The 22,662-nt window shown below is 39.2% G+C and overlaps 2 protein-coding genes across 9 annotated transcripts; both read right to left on the bottom strand.

Moving 5' to 3' along the window:
• Positions 1 to 11,190: 11,190 nt before the first annotated feature.
• Positions 11,191 to 16,221, bottom strand: LOC112285188 (histidine--tRNA ligase, chloroplastic/mitochondrial). Of its 4 annotated transcripts, none has more exons than XM_024525818.3 (13): positions 16,165 to 16,221; positions 15,838 to 15,973; positions 15,152 to 15,345; positions 14,866 to 14,961; positions 14,607 to 14,695; positions 14,341 to 14,470; positions 13,985 to 14,077; positions 13,660 to 13,734; positions 13,339 to 13,456; positions 13,011 to 13,153; positions 12,599 to 12,727; positions 12,014 to 12,180; positions 11,191 to 11,393 (listed from the first exon to the last, which is right to left on the bottom strand). In XM_024525818.3, exons 2-13 carry the CDS (start codon positions 15,902 to 15,904, stop codon positions 11,279 to 11,281), a joined length of 1,416 nt encoding a protein of 471 aa, XP_024381586.1. In that variant the 5' UTR covers positions 15,905 to 15,973; positions 16,165 to 16,221; the 3' UTR covers positions 11,191 to 11,278. The 4 variants fall into 4 exon arrangements, with proteins under 4 accessions (XP_024381586.1, XP_090108302.1, XP_024381585.1 ...); XM_024525817.3 differs by lacking the exon at positions 11,191 to 11,393 and adding an exon at positions 11,415 to 11,694; XM_090252176.1 differs by lacking the exon at positions 15,838 to 15,973.
• Positions 16,222 to 17,845: 1,624 nt separating this feature from the next.
• On the bottom strand, positions 17,846 to 22,178 carry LOC112285053 (uncharacterized). 5 transcript variants are annotated; one of them, XM_090252174.1, is made up of 5 exons: positions 21,337 to 22,138; positions 20,347 to 20,397; positions 18,518 to 20,190; positions 18,307 to 18,380; positions 17,846 to 18,150 (listed from the first exon to the last, which is right to left on the bottom strand). In XM_090252174.1, the coding sequence occupies exons 1-3, from the start codon at positions 21,994 to 21,996 to the stop codon at positions 19,570 to 19,572; spliced, it is 1,332 nt and encodes a 443-aa protein (XP_090108300.1). In that variant the 5' UTR covers positions 21,997 to 22,138; the 3' UTR covers positions 17,846 to 18,150; positions 18,307 to 18,380; positions 18,518 to 19,569. The 5 variants fall into 5 exon arrangements, with proteins under 5 accessions (XP_090108300.1, XP_090108301.1, XP_090108298.1 ...); XM_090252175.1 differs by having other exon boundaries at positions 18,320 to 18,380; XM_090252172.1 differs by having other exon boundaries at positions 18,307 to 20,190; positions 21,337 to 22,178.
• Between the last annotated feature and the right edge of the window lie 484 nt (positions 22,179 to 22,662).

Raw genomic sequence — 22,662 nt, 5'->3', positions numbered from 1 at the left:
AACTCCCTCCCTTCATCTGCTTACTGTGTCTCCACTCTACAAAACCTAATCTCTAGAACCTTCCCAATTGACCAGAATCGACAACATTCATTTAATGCTAAGCAGTGATTGTTGGGTCATGGGGGGGGGGGGTTGCAATGGATTCCCACACTCCATAACCCAACAACACAAAGCAACAGTTGGGCTACAATGGAAGAAGATGATGAAGAAGCAGAAGCAGTGGTCCAGGATTAGGGTTTGAGCCTTGGAGCCTGTTCTCTGGTAGCCTCTGCCCATCCTTTAAACTGGGCAGAGAGTTTCTTCCCTACAGGTGACATTTTGGCCAATTTTGTTTTGTGGGTACACAACCATTTGTTTAGATTTCTGTAGTGAGCTTTTTTCTTACAATTTAGGACTAATTAATTTTTAAAAAATAGGATGGAATGAAATCAAATACTGCTTAGTTTTGTTACAACACATGAAACTTGAGATTTTCTTTGCTGTAAGCTGTAGCATTCCAGCATGACCCTTGATGTGGAGTGGAGATTGTGAGTAATGTCATTCACACTCCACTTGAATTCTAAATTAAAATATATCACTCCTTTGTTGGATTAAAAGCCACAATTAAACAATAAATGTACCCAAAAGTGTGATTGCATTTTTGGAATCAAATCACGCAACTCATAACATAATCATGATCCACTTTCACAGGTTCCCCCCAGCTTTTTGCTTCCATTCTTAATTGCCTGTTTGGATTATAAAAATAAAAATAAAAATGATTCATCACAATCAAGTAGCTTCTATCTCACACACACACGCACAACAAAAAAAAACAAAATTAACTAATTTAAACAAGTCAACACATGCCCTATTTATCTTCCTTTTCTTACATTTACTTTCTCGACCTCTTTATATATATATATATATAAATATGTATATCTCATTTGCTTCCCGTTGAAGTTTGGAGTTTCTAGAGGCTACCAAAAGTCAACTTTGTGAGGAAGGTACAATTAAGAGTGTTGGTGGACAGGCTTTGAAGAAAGAGGCAAACTGGGGGAGGAGATGAAACTAGAGAGAGCATGTCCAGTTTCAAAGCTTGCTTTGCTTTCATGATTTATTTATTTTATTTTATTGTGGAACCCACCAGGCAGATGGGCATCAAAAGTGATAAGAAGGGGCCCAGGTTTATTTTTTAATTAAGTGCTCAAAGAAAAATGTGTTAATAGCTCAAGCACATGATCCCATTGAATCATTATATTGCCTAACTCCTTTTTTTGTCCCTTTTTGTACATTTTTTCTGCAACATTCTATCTTGCTGTGCTTCTTTTGCCGATGTCATCACATTATTACTCTGAAATCCTTGTTTTCTACTATTTGAATGGCTTACTTTTCAGATTGGGTGTATACAAACATTTATCATTAACTAATGGCATTGATCAGTCCATTTACTAGTTCCATAATATAAAACTACAAAAACACATGTCTTGTACTAATTGGTTTACTCTTTTTGTTTTTAGAAAGTGGTTTTAAATTTCTTTAAATCTCCCATATATGTAGACATTATCTGTAGTTTTTAATATTAATTTTTTCAATGCCAGCACAAACTATTCTGAGGTCCTATTTTTTCTTCCTCATTTCCTATTGTAATTATAATTTAAGTTTTTGAAAACAATTTTTTAAATGTACTGTCTATATACATACAGAAATGTGTGTATGCGGATGTACATGTGAATGTAACGTAGTGTTGGAAGTAGTTTGTATTTTTCTATATAATAACAAATGAAGTACCTCTAAATAATGACGGTGTCAATATTCCTTTACACACACACTGTGACTTGAATGTATTATCATGAGCACATTGTAATCTCTTTATTGATTCTTCTTCTTCTTCTTCTTCTTCTTCCTCAGCTCTTTTGAATATCCCATAATCATACAAAACTAATTTCAGAGTGTTTTGTGAGTGCCTTGTTAAGTATGGAATCCAAGGCTTTGACACTGCAAAATATGTGGAATATTCTGCGTGGATTGTGCAATGGATTTTTAGAATATCCAGTCGATGTACTAGAAAGGCAATGTTTGAAGTGTTATGTGTATACATATATATATATATATGTATATATATATATATGTATATATATATATATATATATGGCATTGTTCTATTAACTGGCATAGATGAGGTTGCCCTAATATAGTGAGTACCTTACTACCTTTTAATTTAGAACAGAAGTTTCTCCTCAGAAACTTTGTACAGTATTTCATCCTGTGGGATTTGACTTTGGACCCTGCAGATTTGGCATTTATTATACCAAATATACTTATTCTATAATTAGGGAATATATTATGCTTGAATATTGATTTTGCTTGTTGGCACGTACCTTGTAGCCTTTTGTCCATTGAGGTTCAGATTGAGTCGTTAATGATGAGCATCCACCAAAAGCCCTCATAGACAATCCCAGGAACATTTCAAATCACTGTCCAGTTAATTGGTCCTGAACAACACTATGATTAAACTGAATTTTACTTTTATATATATATATATATATATATGTTAAAAATAGAACAGCAACAATAGTTTCATTCGGAAGCATTTGCACAAACGCTTGTTATTTGATTGTTATTATCATCCAAGAGTAGCTTTACTGTGTGCTCTCTCCTTGTGTAACACAATACGAGACAAGCTACTGGAGTCACAGACAAGTTTAGTTTAACAAGACAAAGTGGTTATTTAGACAAAACAAGCATCAAACACCTCCTAACTTGGCCTTCCCTCCCAATGCACGTGGCAAAGGGGAGCATGAGGTGACACACAAAACTAAGGAAGAAACTCATCAAAAATCCTATTCTGCCATGTAAAGTGTTTCCACTACAATCAGAAACACAATTCAATGCAGCAATCGTTTTAGGGTTTAGGGTTTGTGCCGGATCACTCTACCACTATGGGGGAAAAGAAAAACAAAGCATCAAAGGGGCTTTAAAAAAGTTATTAGGAAAAAGCTGGCAAGAGCAGGTTTCCAAGTTCTGGCACACACTCTCTAGAAGGTATACATACAGTTGGGAGATGTGGAGCTTGGCGATGCAAATAGAAGTGGGTGGGATTCTGCTGGGAGCAGTTGTCACCTTGCTGCTGCCCAAGGTCCCATTCTCAAACCCTAATCTGCCAAAGGGGTCGGTCATTCCACGTGGGTTCCACCTCAGCATGGTTCTCTTGACTCTGAACCAGTAGGGGAGTAGTGGTTACCGTGTGACATTCTACACACTTCCCCAACACTTTCTGCCAACATCATTTAATACCCCACATCCTTGAAAAATCATCCAACAGTGAATGCAATTCCCTTCGTATGGATGGATGGGTTCATTCGTTGGATAATCTCCAATGTTCCACCTTTTGCATCCATTTTGGATGTCATTGTTACGCTTGGAGGCGCAGTTCTGAAGTGAATACCATGCTTTGGAACTTCAACTCTCTCTTTTAACATTTATTTGGGGATGAGAGGAACACACCAGTATCATTCTCCAAACAAGTTGAGGTTAATGCCTCATTTTTCAAAGTACTCCAGCTGGGTTTTGTTTTTTGTTTTTGTCCTTTTTGTTTTAAATTGCTCACTTTCTCCAGTTTTAAGGATGATGTTATAAACATCTAGTGTCCAGTACCTATAAATATTCTCGATGCTTTTTTACCCAAAGCTTTCATAACCTCATGTTGGGTTTTGTGGGGAAAAGTGTGTTCAAATCAGAAGGGATCAGCGAGTTCAGTGCTGAAGGGGAGGGAGCAGCTAAAGCATTGTCAGTGTTCCTTCATCCATCTGCACCAGAACCGAGATGATTTTGCAGGTTTGTATGGAAAGAAAAGGGAGAAAAGTCAAGAACAAGTTTCAACTATAGAAATTTTAGTGTTTAAATGCTGTGCCTTTGCCGAGCTTTTCTGCAAAGACAATGAGGTGAGGATCCAGGAAAGCCTAACCCACTTTGCCCACAAATCCTAATTTGCAAAACATCAACTGGGGGGGACTGGGCCCCAAAACTGTGCAGGTGATGATGAGGGTTCAATGCATTCAACTATATTTATTCTATCATGATTGTAATGTTTGGTGATCCTACAAACTGCTTAGTGGTTTCATTATGTTGTAGTTTGGGATCACACATTTGTGAACATTTTGTATGCAATCTATTGACATTGTTGTTAGGTTTTTTTGTGCTGCTCAATATAATCAAAGCAAACAACTTGGATATTCTTCCTGGCTATAATACACTTCTTTTTCACATGAATCAATTTCAATTGAACTTTAATCTTTCAATTGCTTATAAGAGTACACAGTTTTTGTACTTTGAGGGAGTTTTTAGTTTGTAAACTGCATCAAACTGTTGTGCACACATACATGTTCAACATTTTCTTTTACTCGATTGTTTCTGTTGCAATCAATAACATTTGCCTATTGAATCTTACAGTTTATACATGGTTGTCTCAACACTCATTTTGTATTGTTTTTTTATTTGGTTTTGTAATATCAAATAGTAAAATAAATTAAGATTATAGAATTTCCATAATTTACATTAAATAAGTATATTGTGTTTGAAATTTAATTTTTGGATATTTGGAGAGGAAAAACAAAAACAATAACAGCAAAGCACTTATTCTCTACCACACATTCTCTCTCTCTCTGTAACACACACACACACACATATATACAAATACATATATTACCTAATTGCCATAATGTTTTGGAATGTCTTGAATAAGTGCTGTTAGCAAGCAAATACAATGACAATCAAATTACGAATGGAGTTATTGATAGCAAACGAACAATGCAACTTTTCCCCAAATTAAAATACAAGTACAATTAAATGCTGATACATTTTGACTATATGTGAAAATATAAATATACATCCAGATGGATAGCAAAAGGTCTTCATTTTACAAACCCACAATAACTGACAAAACAATGACTTGTACTTGAGCGTCTTTTTTTTTTTTTTTTTTTTTTTTTAAAACAAAGGCAGTCGACCTCTTTAATATTAATGACAAACCAACAGAAGCTTTTCACATGTCCAAAGTCTCTGTTTCTTTTTCTTCTTCGAAGCTCCAAAGTAGGGTGCAAATAATACAAATAGAACAGGTTAGGTTATTATTCCACATCACAAAAAAGCATCTGATAATTCCCCTATCTGGTTTCATTTCCCTACTTTAACAAAATGCCACAACATAACAAGCACTTTTTTAGACGACTTTTTGACATATTTTTGTCTATAGTTTTGTCCAAGCAAGCTTTTTCCCATAACTTCATAATACCCATCTCCTCGCAATATGTTCCCATTCTAATATCTGCCCATATTTCCCCAAATCCAAGATCTTAAATTGAAGTGCCTTTTTTCTCAATTCAAAGGCAACAACTTCTCGATAACCGGCCCTCGGCTACGGTGATAGGAGCGTTACAACCCCCCTTCAACCGGGGACTTCCTGTCAGCCGTCATTGCTGGCCCGGACCGGCCGGCCCCGCGGCGCTTCTTCTCTTTGCTCCAGAGTCCAGGGTGGCAACGCCCGCGCCCTATCCACATGTGCCGCACAATTCTCCGTTCCCGGTTTCCCATTCCCTTCCTCGAAACTACCGAAGGCAGAAAGCGGAATTGACGTTCCCACCGATCGTTCCACTATTCTGTTCCCGAGGGATGTGGGAGCCCCATTTAATGCACACGGGTATAGAATCCTGGGAGGACGCCCCTTTATTAGATGGGGTCGCCCCTACGATTCCTTCGCACCCTTTTCCCGTGCCCCTCTACAAAGGCATCCTCCTCCTCCTCCCGCTCTCTTTCATTATGTACAAATTCGGTACATCTATAAATTTCCTAGACTTGTGGGACGGTGTCGTGGAACAATTGCATCTACAAGATCTGAGGATAAGTTCGGTCACTCGTTTTGCATGGGGTCTTACTTTTTAAAACTTTTTTAACGATTTTTTTTACCGTCGGTAGTTTCGAACGGTTCTTAGGGACGTCCATTTCAAAGCAGTGGAAATGCGCGAAAAAAGTTACTTTTCGGTGGGAGAAAGTCTTTGAAAAGTAAAAGGAGGAATGTACATTATACTTGTTAGCATTGTAAGTAAGTAGAATATGCTGAACATGTTTAGAATTCACAAAAAGCATTTTGTCGTTATAGTTCCGGAGTTGTATTATCACTTGGTGTAGTCTAATGGATTCCCATTGTTAGCCTATTGATTTGGTTTTTGTTTTTGTCTGCACTTTAAACATGTAGTGGATATGCTTTGGGTCAACCTAGATAATGCTTAAGAGTAGTGTGGTGTTTTAATAGTGTGATATTGAGGGGCAAACAAGGAAGTGTGGTTGTTGTAGTAAAGCTCTTAAAAGAACCACATATCATGTTGTTATGACAAACATTGTCTTTGGTGGGTAAAGGAGACCATTCTCTCCCACCCTAATTGATATTATATATATAGAGAGAGAGGGAGTTGTTAAAGCCATACCCCATATTACCATCTCATGATCAATTTTGTCCATCCATGACTTTGTCTCTTGTTTTCTATCCCCAAAATTAATTATCACATAGTTTTGAGGGTGTGGCTTTAACAACTCCCTATCTATATATATATATATATATATAGAGAGAGAGAGAGAGAGAGAGAGACGCATATAGTTATTTTTTATATTTCTATATTTTTCTTTGAATGTGCTTGATTTGTCTCTTTTAACTTTGATCTTTTGTTAAAATAGAAATGTAAGACTTACACTGTTTGTTGAACTTTAAAAAAGCCTTTTAATTTCTATTGTAGATTTTTAGGGAACATAGATTATCTTTACTAGAAGTGCATCTAGATTTGGAATTTTGATGGATGTTTCTATCTAGAACATGAACTAAGGAATACATTTGGATATGTTAAAAACTTATAATTTTTGTACAAAAAACTAGCTTACGAATGTTTTAGGTGTAGACAATGTAGTGTTTTCAGGACTTGAATTGTTTCATAGTAAGTTTAAAGAAGCTTTTTACACAAAAAATAAAAATAATTTAAATCCTCTTTCTCTTTCAATATATATATATATATTCCAGCAAATGCAATCTTATTTTTTATTTAATCATTCTTCACTTAATTTAATAAGATGACTAATTTATATATATTACCAATATATTTACTCATTTAGTATCAAAAAGTCTTTTATTGAGCCTATGTTTTATTTCAATTCTGTAAAATTACTCAACAGAAATACTTCAAATCTTAATGCCTAAGTTTAGATAGCTCAGTTCTAACACATGTAATCTGGGTAGATTAAATTCAAACAGTAATAACTCCAGTTAAAGCCTGTTCCAACTATATTATATAATTTCGTAATCTTTTAATTATATATATATATATATATATATATATATTGAATGTATGAGTTTCTTTCCACCACTCTTAGTGTTTTTTTTTGTTAATGTAGGATTAAAAAAAATTGATTTTTGCAAATATGTATTTAGAAATTTAATACTCATGAAGAAATTGCAAGTATAAATTAATGGTATCTATATCTCTTGAAAAAAAAGAAAAAAAAGTATGCATGCCAAGAAGTAGATAGAAATACCTTAGCTAGATATTTAAAAAATAAATAAAACAAAAAATGATTTGTTGCAAACAGTACTTTACAAACCTTAGACTTCATTAACTTATGAGACAACTAAACTGTTCTTTGTAGAATTTGTTTATTGGAAGAAAGTATTTGAAAGGCACTTTACATTTTTTTAAAAAAAGATAAGAAGTATTAATTTTTAAATGTCTTGATTGGTTAAAATTGAGAAGTCTCCTTAATCTGATTTAATATTTTTAAAAATAAGCCCTAAGTCCTAGAGAAAAAAATATAAGGTGGAATTCCTTTTTTTGCCTACATGTCATGAATATTATTGTCTCTCACAATTTCTGTTGTGCTTATTTCAAATGTGGTTAAAAGTATTTAAGAAGATGTGTAAAAACAGCTAAAAATAATATTTTTATTTTTTAATATAAAGAATCAAGCTTTTAAATATAAACATAATTTCACATATTTAGAATTTAGATAAAAATAATAATTTGGTCCATTTCATAACAACTTCTAATTTCAAACTACCCGAAGGCAAAATCTGCTTCTTTACCAAGCAAAGGACCTTAATAAGGATTTTGAACCATGGGCATTCAAAGTGGACTTCTAAATATAAAGTGCCCTCCAGAAATCCCTACATCATTTGAATAAATATAATTAAACAGAAGTAAGTAGAAATAAGGACAAGCATGTTGTAATAAAGAGGTTAAAATGTCAAATTCTTATATAATGCAACACGCACACAAACATTTTTTATCTTTTATTATATATATATATCCCAAAATGAGTGTCATTCTTCCAAAGAATCTAAATACAATTGGAATTCCTTATCTCAATAACTTTTTCAATCAACCAAGATTCCAGAAACTGGCATGCCAGGTGAACAAAGGTATTGAAATTTATTAAACCCCTTCAATTCCATGAGAACGCAATTAATCGTTCCCCTTCAATATCGTGGACGTTCCCACGCATAAATGGTATATCCACGTCAGCACAACACACCTCATCGCCGCCAACGTGGCATAGCTGGCGTGGCAGAGGCTCAGCTTTCTCATCCATGGGCTCCTCCCGAAACCCTAATTGAACTGCTCTATTCATCCATTCCGTTTATCTCATCCCTTCTGTTCGCACCCTTTTTATTTTTTCTCCATCGCCATCAATTTTGAGAGTTCGGAACTCTCCCTTTATTTTTTGTCTGCATCAATGTTGTTGCTTTAATTAATTTGTTTTCCAAAAACGAAATCTGGATTGTGATTATTCAACTTTAATGAAGAAACTTGATTGGTTCCTTGAGAAGATAGGCCCCATATCTAAGCATGAGTCATGTTATATAGAGGCATTTTAATGGTGATGAGAGCTTCAAGTATTGCTTAATGTGGACAAATTCATTCATTGCGAAGCACTTTGATACCTCCATAGCCATCCATACATCCTTCTCTTAATCATAGCAAAAGTTAAAGCAAGCAAATGGGGCCCCCAACCTTCATATGTTGCGCATTCACGAGGCTTATCACAAAATCTACACATCCGCATGAGCATGCCCATATTGCTTTTTGAACAAGGAATGTGATACGAAAAAAACACCCCCTTTGAAGCAATTGCATCTCATGGATGATTTTTTTTTTTTTTTTTTTTTTTTTTTTCACTCATCCATGATGTAGAATGTTTGTTTCATTTTCATTTCTTTTGTTTGCTCCAAACCCACTTTTCTTTGGGGGTTTTGTGAGGTGCAATAGAAAATGTCGCATCAAAGCGTGTGATCCATGGATAGAACACGTGGATGAGTTGCTTTTGGATGAAAGGGGTTAGACCTAAGTTTAAATAATCATCCGAAGGTGGGCCAAAGCATCCAACCAAAGAGGCCTTGGATTCAATGCTTGCCCTTTAGTTTGGTATCCTTTTGTGATGTAGAAGTGGGTGTTATTCAATTTGGTGGTTGAATTCAGTTTTTAGCGAAAGAGCCTCAAACTTTTACTTTAGCTTCTATTGGTAGTCTTGGAAAGCATACTAGAAGTATTCTAGAAGGATTTGAGCAATTTGTTTGCACTTAGTAACATCACACTGAGAGTATAAAAGAATGCTTTCCATAGCAAAAAGAATGACAGGGATAAATGTAGATGAAGAGGAGAAAGTAAAAGATGTTGGTCATGTCTGACGTGGCTTCACTGACCGTACACACTGCCAACTCGGCTCAGGGTCCAACTCAGCACACACCATGTCGGATTAGCTTCAATTCATATTTTTCAACCTTCTTTAAATTTTTAAAGTTTTAATTTTTTTAATTTTTTTTTATTCCCCTTCTTCTTTTTTCCTGTTGTTTTCCATTCCGAAGTATTTTTTAAGGATAATTAGCTTAGCTATAATTCACTTGTGTAAATTAATAGATTTAAATTTGTATATTGTATGAGGGATTTTTTTTTTATTATTATTTTTTTAAATAAAACGAATACCATCAATCATAGTTTTATTTTTATTTTTATTTATGAATCTAACACACAAAAGCTCTTGAAATAATAACATTGAAATAATATTGTATTGATCTGATGTTTTATTTTAACTAAAGTATGTAGAATAAATCATGTACTCACGTCCTTTCAATTCTTGGCTATACAATTTATATATATATATATATATATATATATTTTACTTTCGATTTGCAAATCAAAGTACAATTTCATCTTCTTTCTTATTGAGACACACAACAATTTGAGTTTTTACATTGTTTCTCTTGCCATACCTTCCTTGTCTTCAATGGAAGAAAGTGTTTTAACCAACTACTTGAGTGCGACTCATGGCTTTGTTTTTAAATTTGTACAAATGAGTTTTTAGAGTGCAAGCTATCATGTATTTGAGAAATGATGAATGCCTTTAAAAATGTAATTGAGACTAAACTTGCAATTCCATTTATCAAAACTTGACATTTAATGAAATATTTTTAAAGAATGAAATAAGTTTGATGCTTTATTTTAATACATGGTAAATAGATTTGGTCCATACATGAATATACAAATAAATAAAATACCATACATTTTTATACATTGAATTAATAACAACATTGTATAAATTAAGAAAGGGAATCATAGATATTGGTTTACAATTTGCATTGCATGAAAATTGCATCATAAAATATTAATGATGTAATTGTTGATTACAATATAAATGTATTGAAAAAAATAGAGCATTTAAAAGTGACATAATTAGAAAACTAATGTTAAATGTACTATAATAAGTAAGTACATAATTTTTTGATGTAATTATAATTTTTTGTATCATTTGGGTGTATGCAAAAATATTGATGTAATATGATAAATATATAATCTTTTTTTTTTCAACCATATTGCACAACTTTAAATTATTTCATGGACATTCAATACATTATTCAAATTGTAATATAATTTTGTATTATTAATTTCAATGGGTAGAAATTGTTTTAAGTGTTTTTTTCCTAAGGGTAATATTAAATTGACCCACCATAATGGCACGGCTCAAATAAATAAGGCTCTTACCAGCTGGTGTGAATAGTACATAACAAACACAAACTACTTTAACTCCACCGACTTTCTCAACCCGATTGTGTACTGAAGGTAGAGCAAAAAATAAGTCGACAAATATTGGATAGCTGATGAACTAGAGATTGTGTACGCATTACTGTTTGGGATCCGTGTGGTCATGTTATTTAATCAAATTAGGAGTTCATAAGTTATGAAATGCAATTCTGATTAAATAACTCGGATTATATAACAATTGTTTGAGATGTAATTGAAAACGCTGCTGAGTAAAAGACTGGGAAAGAGGGGTCCAACCACACCACGCTCCACAGCTCCACGAAACCATCACACAACACATCCCTATTGCACAAAAATGGAAACTTTTTCAGTGTGGAACGTAAGATGAATACTGTAATTCATGAATTACTTCTCAGACATAAGATAAGAACTGAGGAACGAGCCTCTCAAAGAATGTACGAGCCGTCTGATAGTGTACACATCTACGCAAGACGGCTATGAACTTGCGATAAGCTCATCCACAGTCTTAACAGTCTGTTCCCGTAAATTCAAGTCCTTAACGAGTACTTTCCCCTCCTTCCATTCAGTGGTACCAAGTAGTACGAGGCGCTTAGCTTTCAACGTCTCGCAGTGCTTGAACACCCTGTAAAATACACCATGTTAAACTTACGCTAACCTAGCTTTGTATGAGTTGTCTTCACACCACAAGAAAATCAGCCAAATTAAACTACGAGCAGGAGGTGACTGAGTGGTGGTAGAGGATATTATATGAGAATCTAAAATATCAGGTCAACTTCGTCTTCGAATCAAGAACCTGTCTATCCGTAGACTGGAACCACAGAGGAAAAGTTTCCAAGGTCCATATATGCGTACTTCTTGTGGTAATGAGGTGGCTGATGACAGTAGATTCGACTGAGGTCCTTAAAACAAAAAAATGTGAGGGGACATCGACGACAGCTTACCATTTCATTTTCTTGCCCTTCTCAATAACAAGCTCCACAACCCGGCCAGTACTGCGCAAGCGACTAGCGATTCCTGCTGCAGGAATCTTTAATGAATCATCCAAAGCCATCACGACATCGTCCACCTCGTGAGGGAAGGCACGCAGCAACTTTTTCTCCTTCAGAAGCTGCACACATCCAAATATCATTACTACATAGCGCATAGTGGAGATGACCTGAAAACTTACGTTCCCAAATTAGGGGAAAGTAGCTACACTGACACAGGCATGCCCTACATCATTCACTCGCTGAGCCCAAATACTGCTTCTTTAATCAGTAAAACCAATTTCAACAGTCCAATCCACTCTGGAAACCATCACCTTGCCTTGCAAGAATAATTACTTGGAATATCAACTCAAACTAAGATACAATTAGAGCTCTATAATCTCAGTTAGTGCTCTGTGCAAGAAATGCAGAAATAAGAATAGTTATATTAGTATTATGTTTGCGTTATGTACTCAAGAGGAAGCATGTATAAAAGGTTGGTATTGATTTATTGATTATCCAAAAGTGAACTTAAGATTGACTGTGGAACAGCTTGCTAACCTCAACAATAACAGCATCACCAAAACCAAATCCACAAGCAGGCGTGTCTTGGCCTCCATAAGTGGAGAGCAGCCTGTCATAACGACCACCCCCACAAATGGCTCGCAGTTTCTTTTCCTTATCAAAAGCCTGAAAGATATATATGTAGCCAACATAAGAACACATCAACAAAGCAGATCAATCATCTCCAGTTCATACCAACATAAAGCACAATAAGGCTGTCTCCTGCAGCAGAAAACTGATTTATATAATACAAAATCATTCACAGGCTCACCACATCTCAATGTGTTTCTGCCAGCTAGAATTGGACGAAGTTCATGCTTAATTCACTTAAGAAGCTTAAATCGCTTGCTGAAGGTATAGAAACAAATTGAACAATATATCAGCAAAAAACCGAGTCGAAGTAACGCACCTCAAACACAGTCCCAGTGTAGTATGCCAGGCCTCTAACGACTGAGGCATCAAACCTTAGCCAATCCTGGATACCATAACCCTCTGCCAAGGCGAAGAGTTGTTTCAATTCTGCAACTGCACCACTCTCTGCTCCTATTAAAGCTGCCAAACGTACATCATGTTTCAATCATTAGTAATAGTAAATCAGAATCATAGTACAGTCCACTACGATCAGAGTGAACACTTAATGACCACGATTGAGCTTGCAACCTCCAGATTGCCATGGGCTTGTAAAATTTCTACAATCAAAGGCACCACTCATGTTCAAATCGCATGAGATAGATTACCTTCAAGATCATCAAAAGATTGAAGAGTGAGAGCTTGCAAGATTCCCTCAATGGCCACGGAAGGAACGCCAGCCTTGTCCAGCTCACTCTCGATTTCCTCCCTCGGTAACTTATCCAACTGATGAATGTATCGACAGAAGATGATGAGCATACGTATGGTGAGTCAAACGAGAATCAACGGATATGCTAAGCAGAGAAAAAATCTAATGTAACACACGAGAACGTCCAGCCAAATCTGCTGACAAAGAAAACAGTCGGTGTGCGAGAAAATGCAACAGAAACTTGTGATCCCCAAAGAAAGAAAAGGGTATGCAACAAGACCTTATCAACGATTACACACACTGCTGCAAAGGAATCAGGCTGGATGTCATACTTCTCAAGCACTGCTTGGAGGACCTGCATATTACCAGGTATGTGCTATTCGTAAGTTACGCAAACCAGTTCAACCACTGCTAGATGGTGAGCACGAACATCAACATCAAAGACATCGAGAAATATATATTAGTGCAACGCATTTAAGTGTGCGCTATTCTAAACAATGAGATGTTCTCAAACTCATTCTGAACCTCTAATCTAGGTCTAAGAAAGTTTCTGAACCATTTGTTGAGTGAAAAATCTCAGGATTAAAACACATAAAAGAAGAGACCTTTCGGTTTGAAACTTTGATCCCAACGTCATCAGACGTAATGTTGAGTTTAGTGAAAAACGTCACGATGGCTGATAAGAGTTCAGCTTCAGCCTGTAACACCGATAAGAGAATTTTAAAAAAACGAAAAAACAAACACCCAAGCTGCGAACCCTGGGAAGGTTGTCTACTGACAGGAACAATACACGAACACAGTCTCCTACAGTCCAGAAGATGACGCTCGAGTTCACTTTCCAAGTCTAAACAGAACCTTTTGTTCCTAGTGCAGAGTATACTTTATAACCTTTTAGGAAACGTGCTAAACACGAATCAACACACTTCCATTACAGTCATTGGATAAGGATCACGCTGCTTGCCTCAACTCCGGGAACGCCAATGATGTCCATATTCCACTGGTAGTGCTCCCTACGACGGCCTCGAGTCATACGCTCATACCGCCAGCACTGACCAATAGCAAACCACTTCAAAGGGAAGGACTGAGCTCTCCTGGCAAGGTGAAAGACTTGAGTTTGTCACAATCTAAATCCTCCAAATCCACATGATTATAAATAATGCCCCCAACGAATTAAGGAAGGAGAACGAAAATAGCGGAGTAATATAAATTTGACAAAGGCGAACAGACCCTTTCTGCAGAACAAGGCGAGCCAAAGAGGGTGTGAGCTCGGGTCGAAGGGCAACCTTTCTACCACCTTTGTCCTCAAAATTATAGAGCTGCATCAAGCAAGTGCTCAATGTCAGCACTCGTACTTAATACACAATAACTAACAGCAAATGTCCACACAACTCTGGGGGTAAATGAAAGCCTGTTTCTGTGAAGAAAGGCTTGCTATCATTCATCCACTGATACACAGCGTCCTCAATGACGTTTGGATCTTGTGAACCTGTCCAACGATCTCTTCGCCAGCTTTACGGGTGTAAAGGTCCTCCGATTCCACCATCGGAAAGTCAACTTCCTCAAATGCAAACAACCTAGACACCTGCATCATTCAACAGAATCAGCGGACATCTTCGCAAACCCTACACTTTGGGGAAGCAAAGAAGAGTTTTGCACGCAAATATTCATAAGCGCTACAAAATAACTTTCAGTGACTGGAGCAACGTGTCATTGTTGATCAGTGACATGGTTCATGTCAATTGCAGATGCAGTTAAAAATGTATGCGTCCAACCTCTCTAAATTTATCGAAGAGCCATGTTCGCATGCGCATGTCCTCAGGAGGAAAATCTCTGGTTCCCCGTGGGGGATCAGTGGTAATTTGCGTCTGCATGGTGCCTTTGGAACTAGCTTCCTTGTCCTTCGCGACAACCGCTAGATCTCCCGACATGGCTCTGATCTGAAGATGTTGTTGAGAAATAAGGTATTCTGCAGAAAAGAAAATAACAGTTAATGGGACACTTTGCAACGAAATCAAACTGACACTCGACTAAACCCTCAGTATAAAACCTCTGAGTTGAAGATGTGTAGGAGCTTCACAAAATACATAATTTCCTCAAAAAAAAAAACATCATCCACAGGGCAATGACCTAGTAAACACTAAAACCCCTAATTCAGCTAAGTATGGTACGCACATAGCTCATGAACCCTACATGGCGATCGCAGCCTTTCGTGTAGAAAAACAAGACACTCCAAAACGCACGCTGCCCGTGTCACTAGCTCTCGGGTTACATGACTGAGGAATTGGAGGAGAAAAAAACTCTTTGTCTGAGAAACATTGGAAATTCAGACCAAAAACATGGATCCCTCGGGTGTCGAATTGGGGGTTTCAATCGGCACCGCAGGGCTTCCAATTGTGCCAAAAACGCAACATCTAAAAACCCCCATTGAAGTAAAGATAACACAGATCCTTGCACTAACCATTTGCACCAAAACCTAGACGTCTCAGTCGCTGCCGGAACACTCCCCACAGACCTCGCCCTCGCATTCCGCACGCAGACCATTTTCAGTAACATGAACGCACCGGCTCCATAGCAACCCGACGTGGGGTCACGGCCTGCTCAACGCAACGCGAAACATACAAGGGTACATTGATTTACAACGGCTGCGGGAGAGAGTCTAGAATGGGCAGCGGAAGATGCAAATAACACACAACGAAACCTGGAGAGTCCTTAACACCATGAAGCCTTCACAGACGCGCTTACAGTAGGAGGAAAAAAGAGCTTGGCCCATGGGACCGTGCCTTACCAATCTCTCAACAGCAGCAGCCCATGCAGGGCTCTCCGATCGACTCTGGGGGCACGCACGCGAGGAAAGCATTCGGTACTTGGAGAGCTCGAGCTCGCAGTGCGAAAGACTCGAGCGGAGGGGCTCCGCGGGCACCGGCTCCGCGCGGGGGCCTCTCCATTGGCCGCGGCCGCCTCGAACCCTAACCCTAATTTGTAACACTATACTACAATCCACCTCATCTATAGCTGCTTAGTTGGACTCATACGTGGCTTATAGAATGGTCTCTCAAGGTTCATAGTTGCCTGGAATTGCACTTAAATGGCATGTTTTCTTATTTTTTAAAAATGTGTGTGGGAGTAGAAATATATATGTAGGGAATTGTTAAAAGCACACCCCAATGTTGTTAAAGCCACACCCCACATTACCATCTCATGATTGATTACGTCCATCCTTATTTCCATCCCTTGTCCCCAAAATTAATTATCACATGGTTTTAACATGGTATCACATGGTGTGGCTTTAACAACATTAGAATGTGGCTTTAACAACTCCCTTTATATATATAAACATATACACTTTGATGTTTTTATTTTGTGTGTGAGTAGGAAAATATATATATATATATATATATATATATAAACATATTTTTTTGTTTTTATTTTATAAGTGTGAGAAGCTGTAAATGGTCAATGATGGATAGTGTTCAAAATTTGGTGTCAACTTTTTCGAAAAAAGAACTTCTCAACTGACTTTGATCATGTTTTCTAGTTATACAGGGAATGAGTTATGTAATTTGCTGATTTCAAATTGAAGTGTGCTTTATTCGGTGTGGAATTGCCATTTGTGACATAGCTGTAAGAGTGAAGTTGTGTGAGTAATAATTTGGGTCTGTGTGCCTCAATTTAGCTGACTTCCAATATCAAGTGGTTTTGAAGGTGCATTTGAGGCGTGTCGTGATGAACAAGCAACAAAGTTTCAACCTAATGTATATCAACTAATTTTTCCTTCTAGGTTTGCAGATCATGTTCTTATATTATTGTGAAATCAAACAATTACCAATGTTTATATAGGATTATTGCAAGGAAGAAAAGGATAACAGATTTTATTCATACCATGTCATTAAATTCATCATACGTGGCATGCAACAAGTTGTCGACTGAACAAGATCGAATTAGGAAGGACCACAGCAGACGGACTTGCATTAAAACGTGGTGTATTGATACTGTACCAAAATACACGGCAGAAGCCCCAAATTTCCTAGACACGTAGATAGTGCCAACAAGAATCTTTACTATATCGTTCGAAAGATTACACGGGCTTAAATTCCAAAGAAAAAGGTGTATGCTGTTTAATTATATTGATTGCACGATACGAATCGATACGACTTCATCATTACAAAACAGGAACAGAAATAATGATCAACTAGTGTCAAATTCATCAAGAGCTAAGCAACGATCAAGGAAAGAATAGCCTGGTCTACTGGCATCATCACAACAAGCTCATTAAGATCCAAGTTTGATCCCTCAAACAAAAAATCGTTCAACGAACAAAACTGAAGAGCACTGACAGATTTGAAGTAAACGTGCTCAAACACAAATGTCGCCGCCCCATACGTTACCATCCATGACCAAGATTAAGAATGAAACATTCCAGCTAGACACAAACCTTCCAAAAAAATCACAAACTCTGGAATGCAATAGGAGGTGGAAACATTCTCTTTGTTTCTATTGAACATAACGAATGGTGCATCTCAATTTCTATCAGTAATCCTCTTGATTAATCTGTGAGAGATCAAACCTAACAATGCCAGAGCCCAAACTGATCCAAAACTTGCCCGACCTAACTGCAGCATCATAGTTCTATATAACGCAAACACAATCCTCCTATGCAGCATATACGAAACTCTTCGAAATTTCGGTCACACAAGCTAGCTCATTAGGGGAACTGGGTGCGTGATGCGAACAACCAGATTCTTACTTGTGGCTGGATCGGCAACTGCATTATCTGCAATGCAACATATTCAGGCTTCTTCAGTCACTTCTAAATGGGATTAAGAAGTACACAATACGATTACCTCCCTTCATCGAGACTTCAGACTCTAAAGAAAAACCAGGACTCAAGTGCTGTTATTAAAAAAGAATAACAATCTGTCACAAATACCTGAGATCATTACCTCAACGCTACTACTGCCCAGCCTCAGACCTCTGCAACCTGACACACATATCTCATTGATCCTGAATACATCACGAACACACTCCTCTATAGATCAGCAGTGTCCGCCAGACTTGCTCCAACATATCTACACACGAACCTCAATACCCTTCTACGTTCTGCTGCTATAACTGGACCACGTGAAGATAACGCAATGTACCTTGAGCATCGTTGGTGATGGGAGTTCCGCTACCATTGTTCTATCCATAACATGTTGGGGAAAAATGAAAATAACTTAGCTACGACGTGAAAAAACTCCCATCTAAAGCCACCGATGGCTGTTCCACACGCTCCCAAGCAGCAACAGGATGTTAAGTGAAACATCATCTACTCAGGACAGGATCAAGGCCTCAAAACTACTCATAGGATACAACTGAGCGCCATCAAGTACTTTCAGCATCCTTGCATACTCTCTCCTACTGCAGGCCCCCGCGATCGTTTCCACCTGTACATGAAAAAAGCATGGCCAGACTTCCTTCCACCTCACACATAAGACAGAAAGAGTTCAATGGTACAACCAAGAATGGTACATACTGCTGAACTCGCCAAAAACAAGTCAGCTTCCTTTACAAACTAAAATAAACTCGGAAAAAGAAGAGATGAAGGAAGAAAGAAGAGGAGGAGGAGACGAAGAGGAGAAAAGAAAAGAAGGATAGGAATAAAGATAAAATAGTTAATCTAATCCCGAAAATAGAAATGAAAAAGAGGAGGGAGGATATTGGAAAAAAGGAAAAAGAAAAAGAAAAAGAAAAAAGAAACCCTTCAGTAATCATACTACGCTCGAAACTTCAGGTGATTAAGCACGGATCGACTCCCATCCACCAATCCAACCCACGTACATCGACAATAAATTGCAACAACGCCACAAGTATCGTCAGCGTACGCTCTTGGGGATTTGCCTCCCCTTGTCTGATTATCCATCGCCAATTCTAGTCCATCCATCCATGCCCATGAACGCCTACTTGATTTCATAAACCTGAACTTCACACGTTCATACTCTCCTGCCACCCACACTGCTCATTTGCGCCCGACCATATTGCGTCCCCTTAATAGCAGCTTCTACGCATATCCACTCCGTAAGAAACGTCCTCTGGAATATCACGTCTCTGCCTGAGTCAACGCCCAGCAACATAAACATCATCCTACCGTCACATCATCTCACCGTATGGATTTTCATCCCCCTCTTATTCGCGACGTTTATTTCGTCTCAACTCATTGCTGCTGCTGCTGCTGCTGCTGCTGCTGGATAACGAGAGCCAAGCTACTTTTTTTCTCTTTTGCAGCCTCGATGGCTTGTTTGATCCTTTCCGCGGGTCCCAGCTTGATGTGCAGCCGGTGCTTGGATCGTAGTTGGTCAAGTAGCACCGTGATATCTCTAGAGTTAATCAAAGTGTACTCATCCATGTCTTCCTGCAGCATGGCATCAATGATGGCTGGTGGAACATTGTAACCCTCGAACAGGGCCATCAGAGCTGGGGCATTCACGTGCTCTCGTTCCAAGTCTTCCAAGGCCCTTTTCCTTTTCCTTCGTCCTTGAATCGGCGAAATCTTGGGGATCGTTTCTGATGTTTGATCACCATCTCCACCTGCACTCTCCAAGTAGTACATCCTGTCCCCTTCCTCCCCAGACGATCGGATACCTAAAGGAGTGCCACCACCCTCCAAGCCCAATGGAGAATCTTCGCCTCCCATCCCACCCCCGCTGCGCATGTGTCTCGGGTTTGCACCAATCAACTCATCCATCATATCATAAAATATCCATTTCGACGTCCCAGACCCCGACACACGTTTTTTCTCCCTCTCCACTTTATACCGTTTTTTTAGATTATCAACCTGCGTTTACATGAATCATTAGAAACGACGAATAAAATGTCTACAGCAGAGATCAGGGAAGACTACAAACTTTGAAACTTTTCAACATGAAAATTAATTCGCTGAGATAACAGCAAACTAATCATCACATGAAGCGAATGTAACAAGCTCACCCACCTTAATGCGACACTGCTCCTGCGTCTTCGGTATTCCGTCCACTATATTACCCTGCATGAACAGATAGTGCAAGCCATTATAAGTTAACTCTTCGAAGATCTATCAGAATTCTCAATGAAAAACAATTTGAGTTATCCATTACAAGATTTTGCGTCTGTACATGCATAGACACAGACACAGACAGACACACACATGTATGTATAAGTGTATCTATATATATAATCTCGTATCAGGTTAGGTAATGGATAATTGCTACAAGGACTGACCTAATGCAACCCTCAACCATGACGCAGCTTAAGAGGAAAGGCGAAAAGCGGCGATGTTTTCTACTTCGAGATCATGAAAACTGAAACTAGGAGAAACTTAGGAATGGTTGCCCATTGAAGGCATCTCTGAGAGGTTTGAGACTGAGCCGAGGATCTGAGACGCTATTCATGGCTAGAGCTATAATTCCCCTGTTAAGATGTACTTGCGAAAGTCATTACATGCTCTCACCTCCACTTACGCGACTCAATTTAAAGAAATTTTATTAAATTAAAAAGGCTCAAAAATAAATATACTAAAAAGGAGCAAGGACAGTGACAAAAAACACAATACCTACCAAAGCCTTTCCATTCCAAGCCTTCGGTCACAACCTTACTGAACACATTATGCGTATAAAAATTGGTTTATCGGAAATATCAAAACCCGCCATTCACTTGAAAGACCTACGGTTCCTGCGGGGCCTCTTTCCTGTAGCACTCAATCGTAATTTCATTCCTGTTTGCCTTTACATGCCCCTGTCATCAATCAGCTCCTCCCCATGCATTCTCCCACACATTCAACCTGAAGAGCGGTCGAGCTACTCTGACCAGCTCTAACCCTCCGCGACCGGAAAAATACCGCCGCCGACTCAATAACAAAGAAAGAACGCCTGAGAAAAAGAAAAAGAAGAAAAAAAGAGAAAAACACACACACACAAAGTATTCCACAAAGGAAACCGTCCGTTACCGTCAGTGAGCCGCGGCTGTTCACCCTGGCCGCAATGTCAGCCCATATCTTGCTCGTGAAATTTCCGCGATCAAGTGCGCGGTACTTCTCCCCGAAAGCCTGTAACAGCACTGTGGTGGCGTGCTCGCTCCACTCAATCGCGGGGTCGCGAGACGACCGACCCCGCAGCTTTGCCACCTGCGAGCCCATCTGCGGGCTATTCGCGGTCCCGACATCGCCCTCACTCATCTGCCGGTCGCGGCCCTCCATCTTACCATCCACGCGGAGCATGACCGCGCTCAATCCCCCAAGCTTGGCGTCCATATCATCCACGACGCCGTGCTTCCCGTTTCCCATTTCCACCCCGTACGCATGCGCGTGGTCATGTCCATTCTCATGTCCGCGGTCGCCATACATCACGACGTGCCCCGGGTGCTGGCCCTTGCCCATGTCGTCATGCTCGTGGTCCCCGAGCCCCTTCTCCCCGTACAAAATCCGCTGCTGCTGCTCGTGCTCCTGCTGCTCGTCCAGCATTCTCAGCCCCTGCACCTGCGGCGCCAGGTCCATCCTGCCGACCACCACATGGCGGTCGTCGCAGGCTCCCAACCCCTCCATGCCGCCTCCCGCCCCCCCGCCATCGCCCGGATGCTGGTGCTGGTGCGGATGCTGCTGAAGCATCATCTCCTCGCAACGATGGTGGCTCCCCACTCTTCTTCGTGGTCGCGTCGTCGCCTACACCCGCAACGGAGCGAGGGATGGCGGCCTCCCTTTCCTCGTGGTTCTGTTCAACAGTTGCTGCTCTGGATGCGATGAACTCCTTTCCTCCCTGTCCCCGCTCTCCAACTCCGTCCGTAGCTGTGGCGCCGAAGAAGATGATGCTTGGATGGATGCGAGCCCGCCCCTATCTCCCCCCTTCCCCTCTCTCTGTCGTCTCCCTCCCTCCCTCCCGGTCGCAGATCTCCCCCTCTCCGCCGTAGATCCCTCCTCTCTGCATCGAACGGCGACGATTCCTCTCCTGCAGGGTACCCCGTGTGCTGGACGGGGGCGATGCCTTGAGACTGGACTCGTCCCTGCAACTTGCCAGGTTTTCTTGACGGCCTGCTTCAGTGCCGGGCCTCGCCTCCCCTCGCCGTAAGCTTCCTCGATGCCCAAACCCTAACGTAGTGCTCATTTCTCTCTGCTCACGCTTCTCTACTTTCATTTTTCAAGATTTATCGAGACAAGTCCATGTGTTTATCCCTTTTTTTCAATATTTGCGATGTAAATGGTGTTCTCACATTATTTGTATAAAATGGTGGAGTCGGATATGCTTAAATCCAATATATATAAAAATAAAGTTTGAAATAC

Source organism: Physcomitrium patens, chromosome 7 (genome assembly GCF_059467195.1).
Source record: "Physcomitrium patens ecotype Gransden chromosome 7, ASM5946719v1, whole genome shotgun sequence".
Classification (NCBI taxonomy): Eukaryota; Viridiplantae; Streptophyta; class Bryopsida; order Funariales; family Funariaceae; genus Physcomitrium; species Physcomitrium patens.
The sequence above is the reverse complement of the archived record's forward strand: the minus strand, read 5'-3'. Positions and strand labels throughout refer to the sequence as shown.

Coding starts and splice junctions, on each gene's coding strand:
- LOC112285053 (XM_090252172.1), bottom strand. CDS start 21,996: ATGATGCTTCAGCAGCATCCGCACCAGCACCAGCATCCGGGCGATGGC. Junction 20,398..21,336: donor ACAGCCGCGGCTCACTGACG/GTAACGGACGGT, acceptor CTGTTCATGCAG/GGTAATATAGTGGACGGAAT. Junction 20,191..20,346: donor AGGAGCAGTGTCGCATTAAG/GTGGGTGAGCTT, acceptor ATGTAAACGCAG/GTTGATAATCTAAAAAAACG.
- LOC112285188 (XM_024525817.3), bottom strand. CDS start 15,904: ATGCGAGGGCGAGGTCTGTGGGGAGTGTTCCGGCAGCGACTGAGACGT. Junction 14,696..14,865: donor GCGAAGAGATCGTTGGACAG/GTTCACAAGATC, acceptor TGCTTGATGCAG/CTCTATAATTTTGAGGACAA. Junction 11,695..12,013: donor AAGGGCAAGAAAATGAAATG/GTAAGCTGTCGT, acceptor TGTATTTTACAG/GGTGTTCAAGCACTGCGAGA.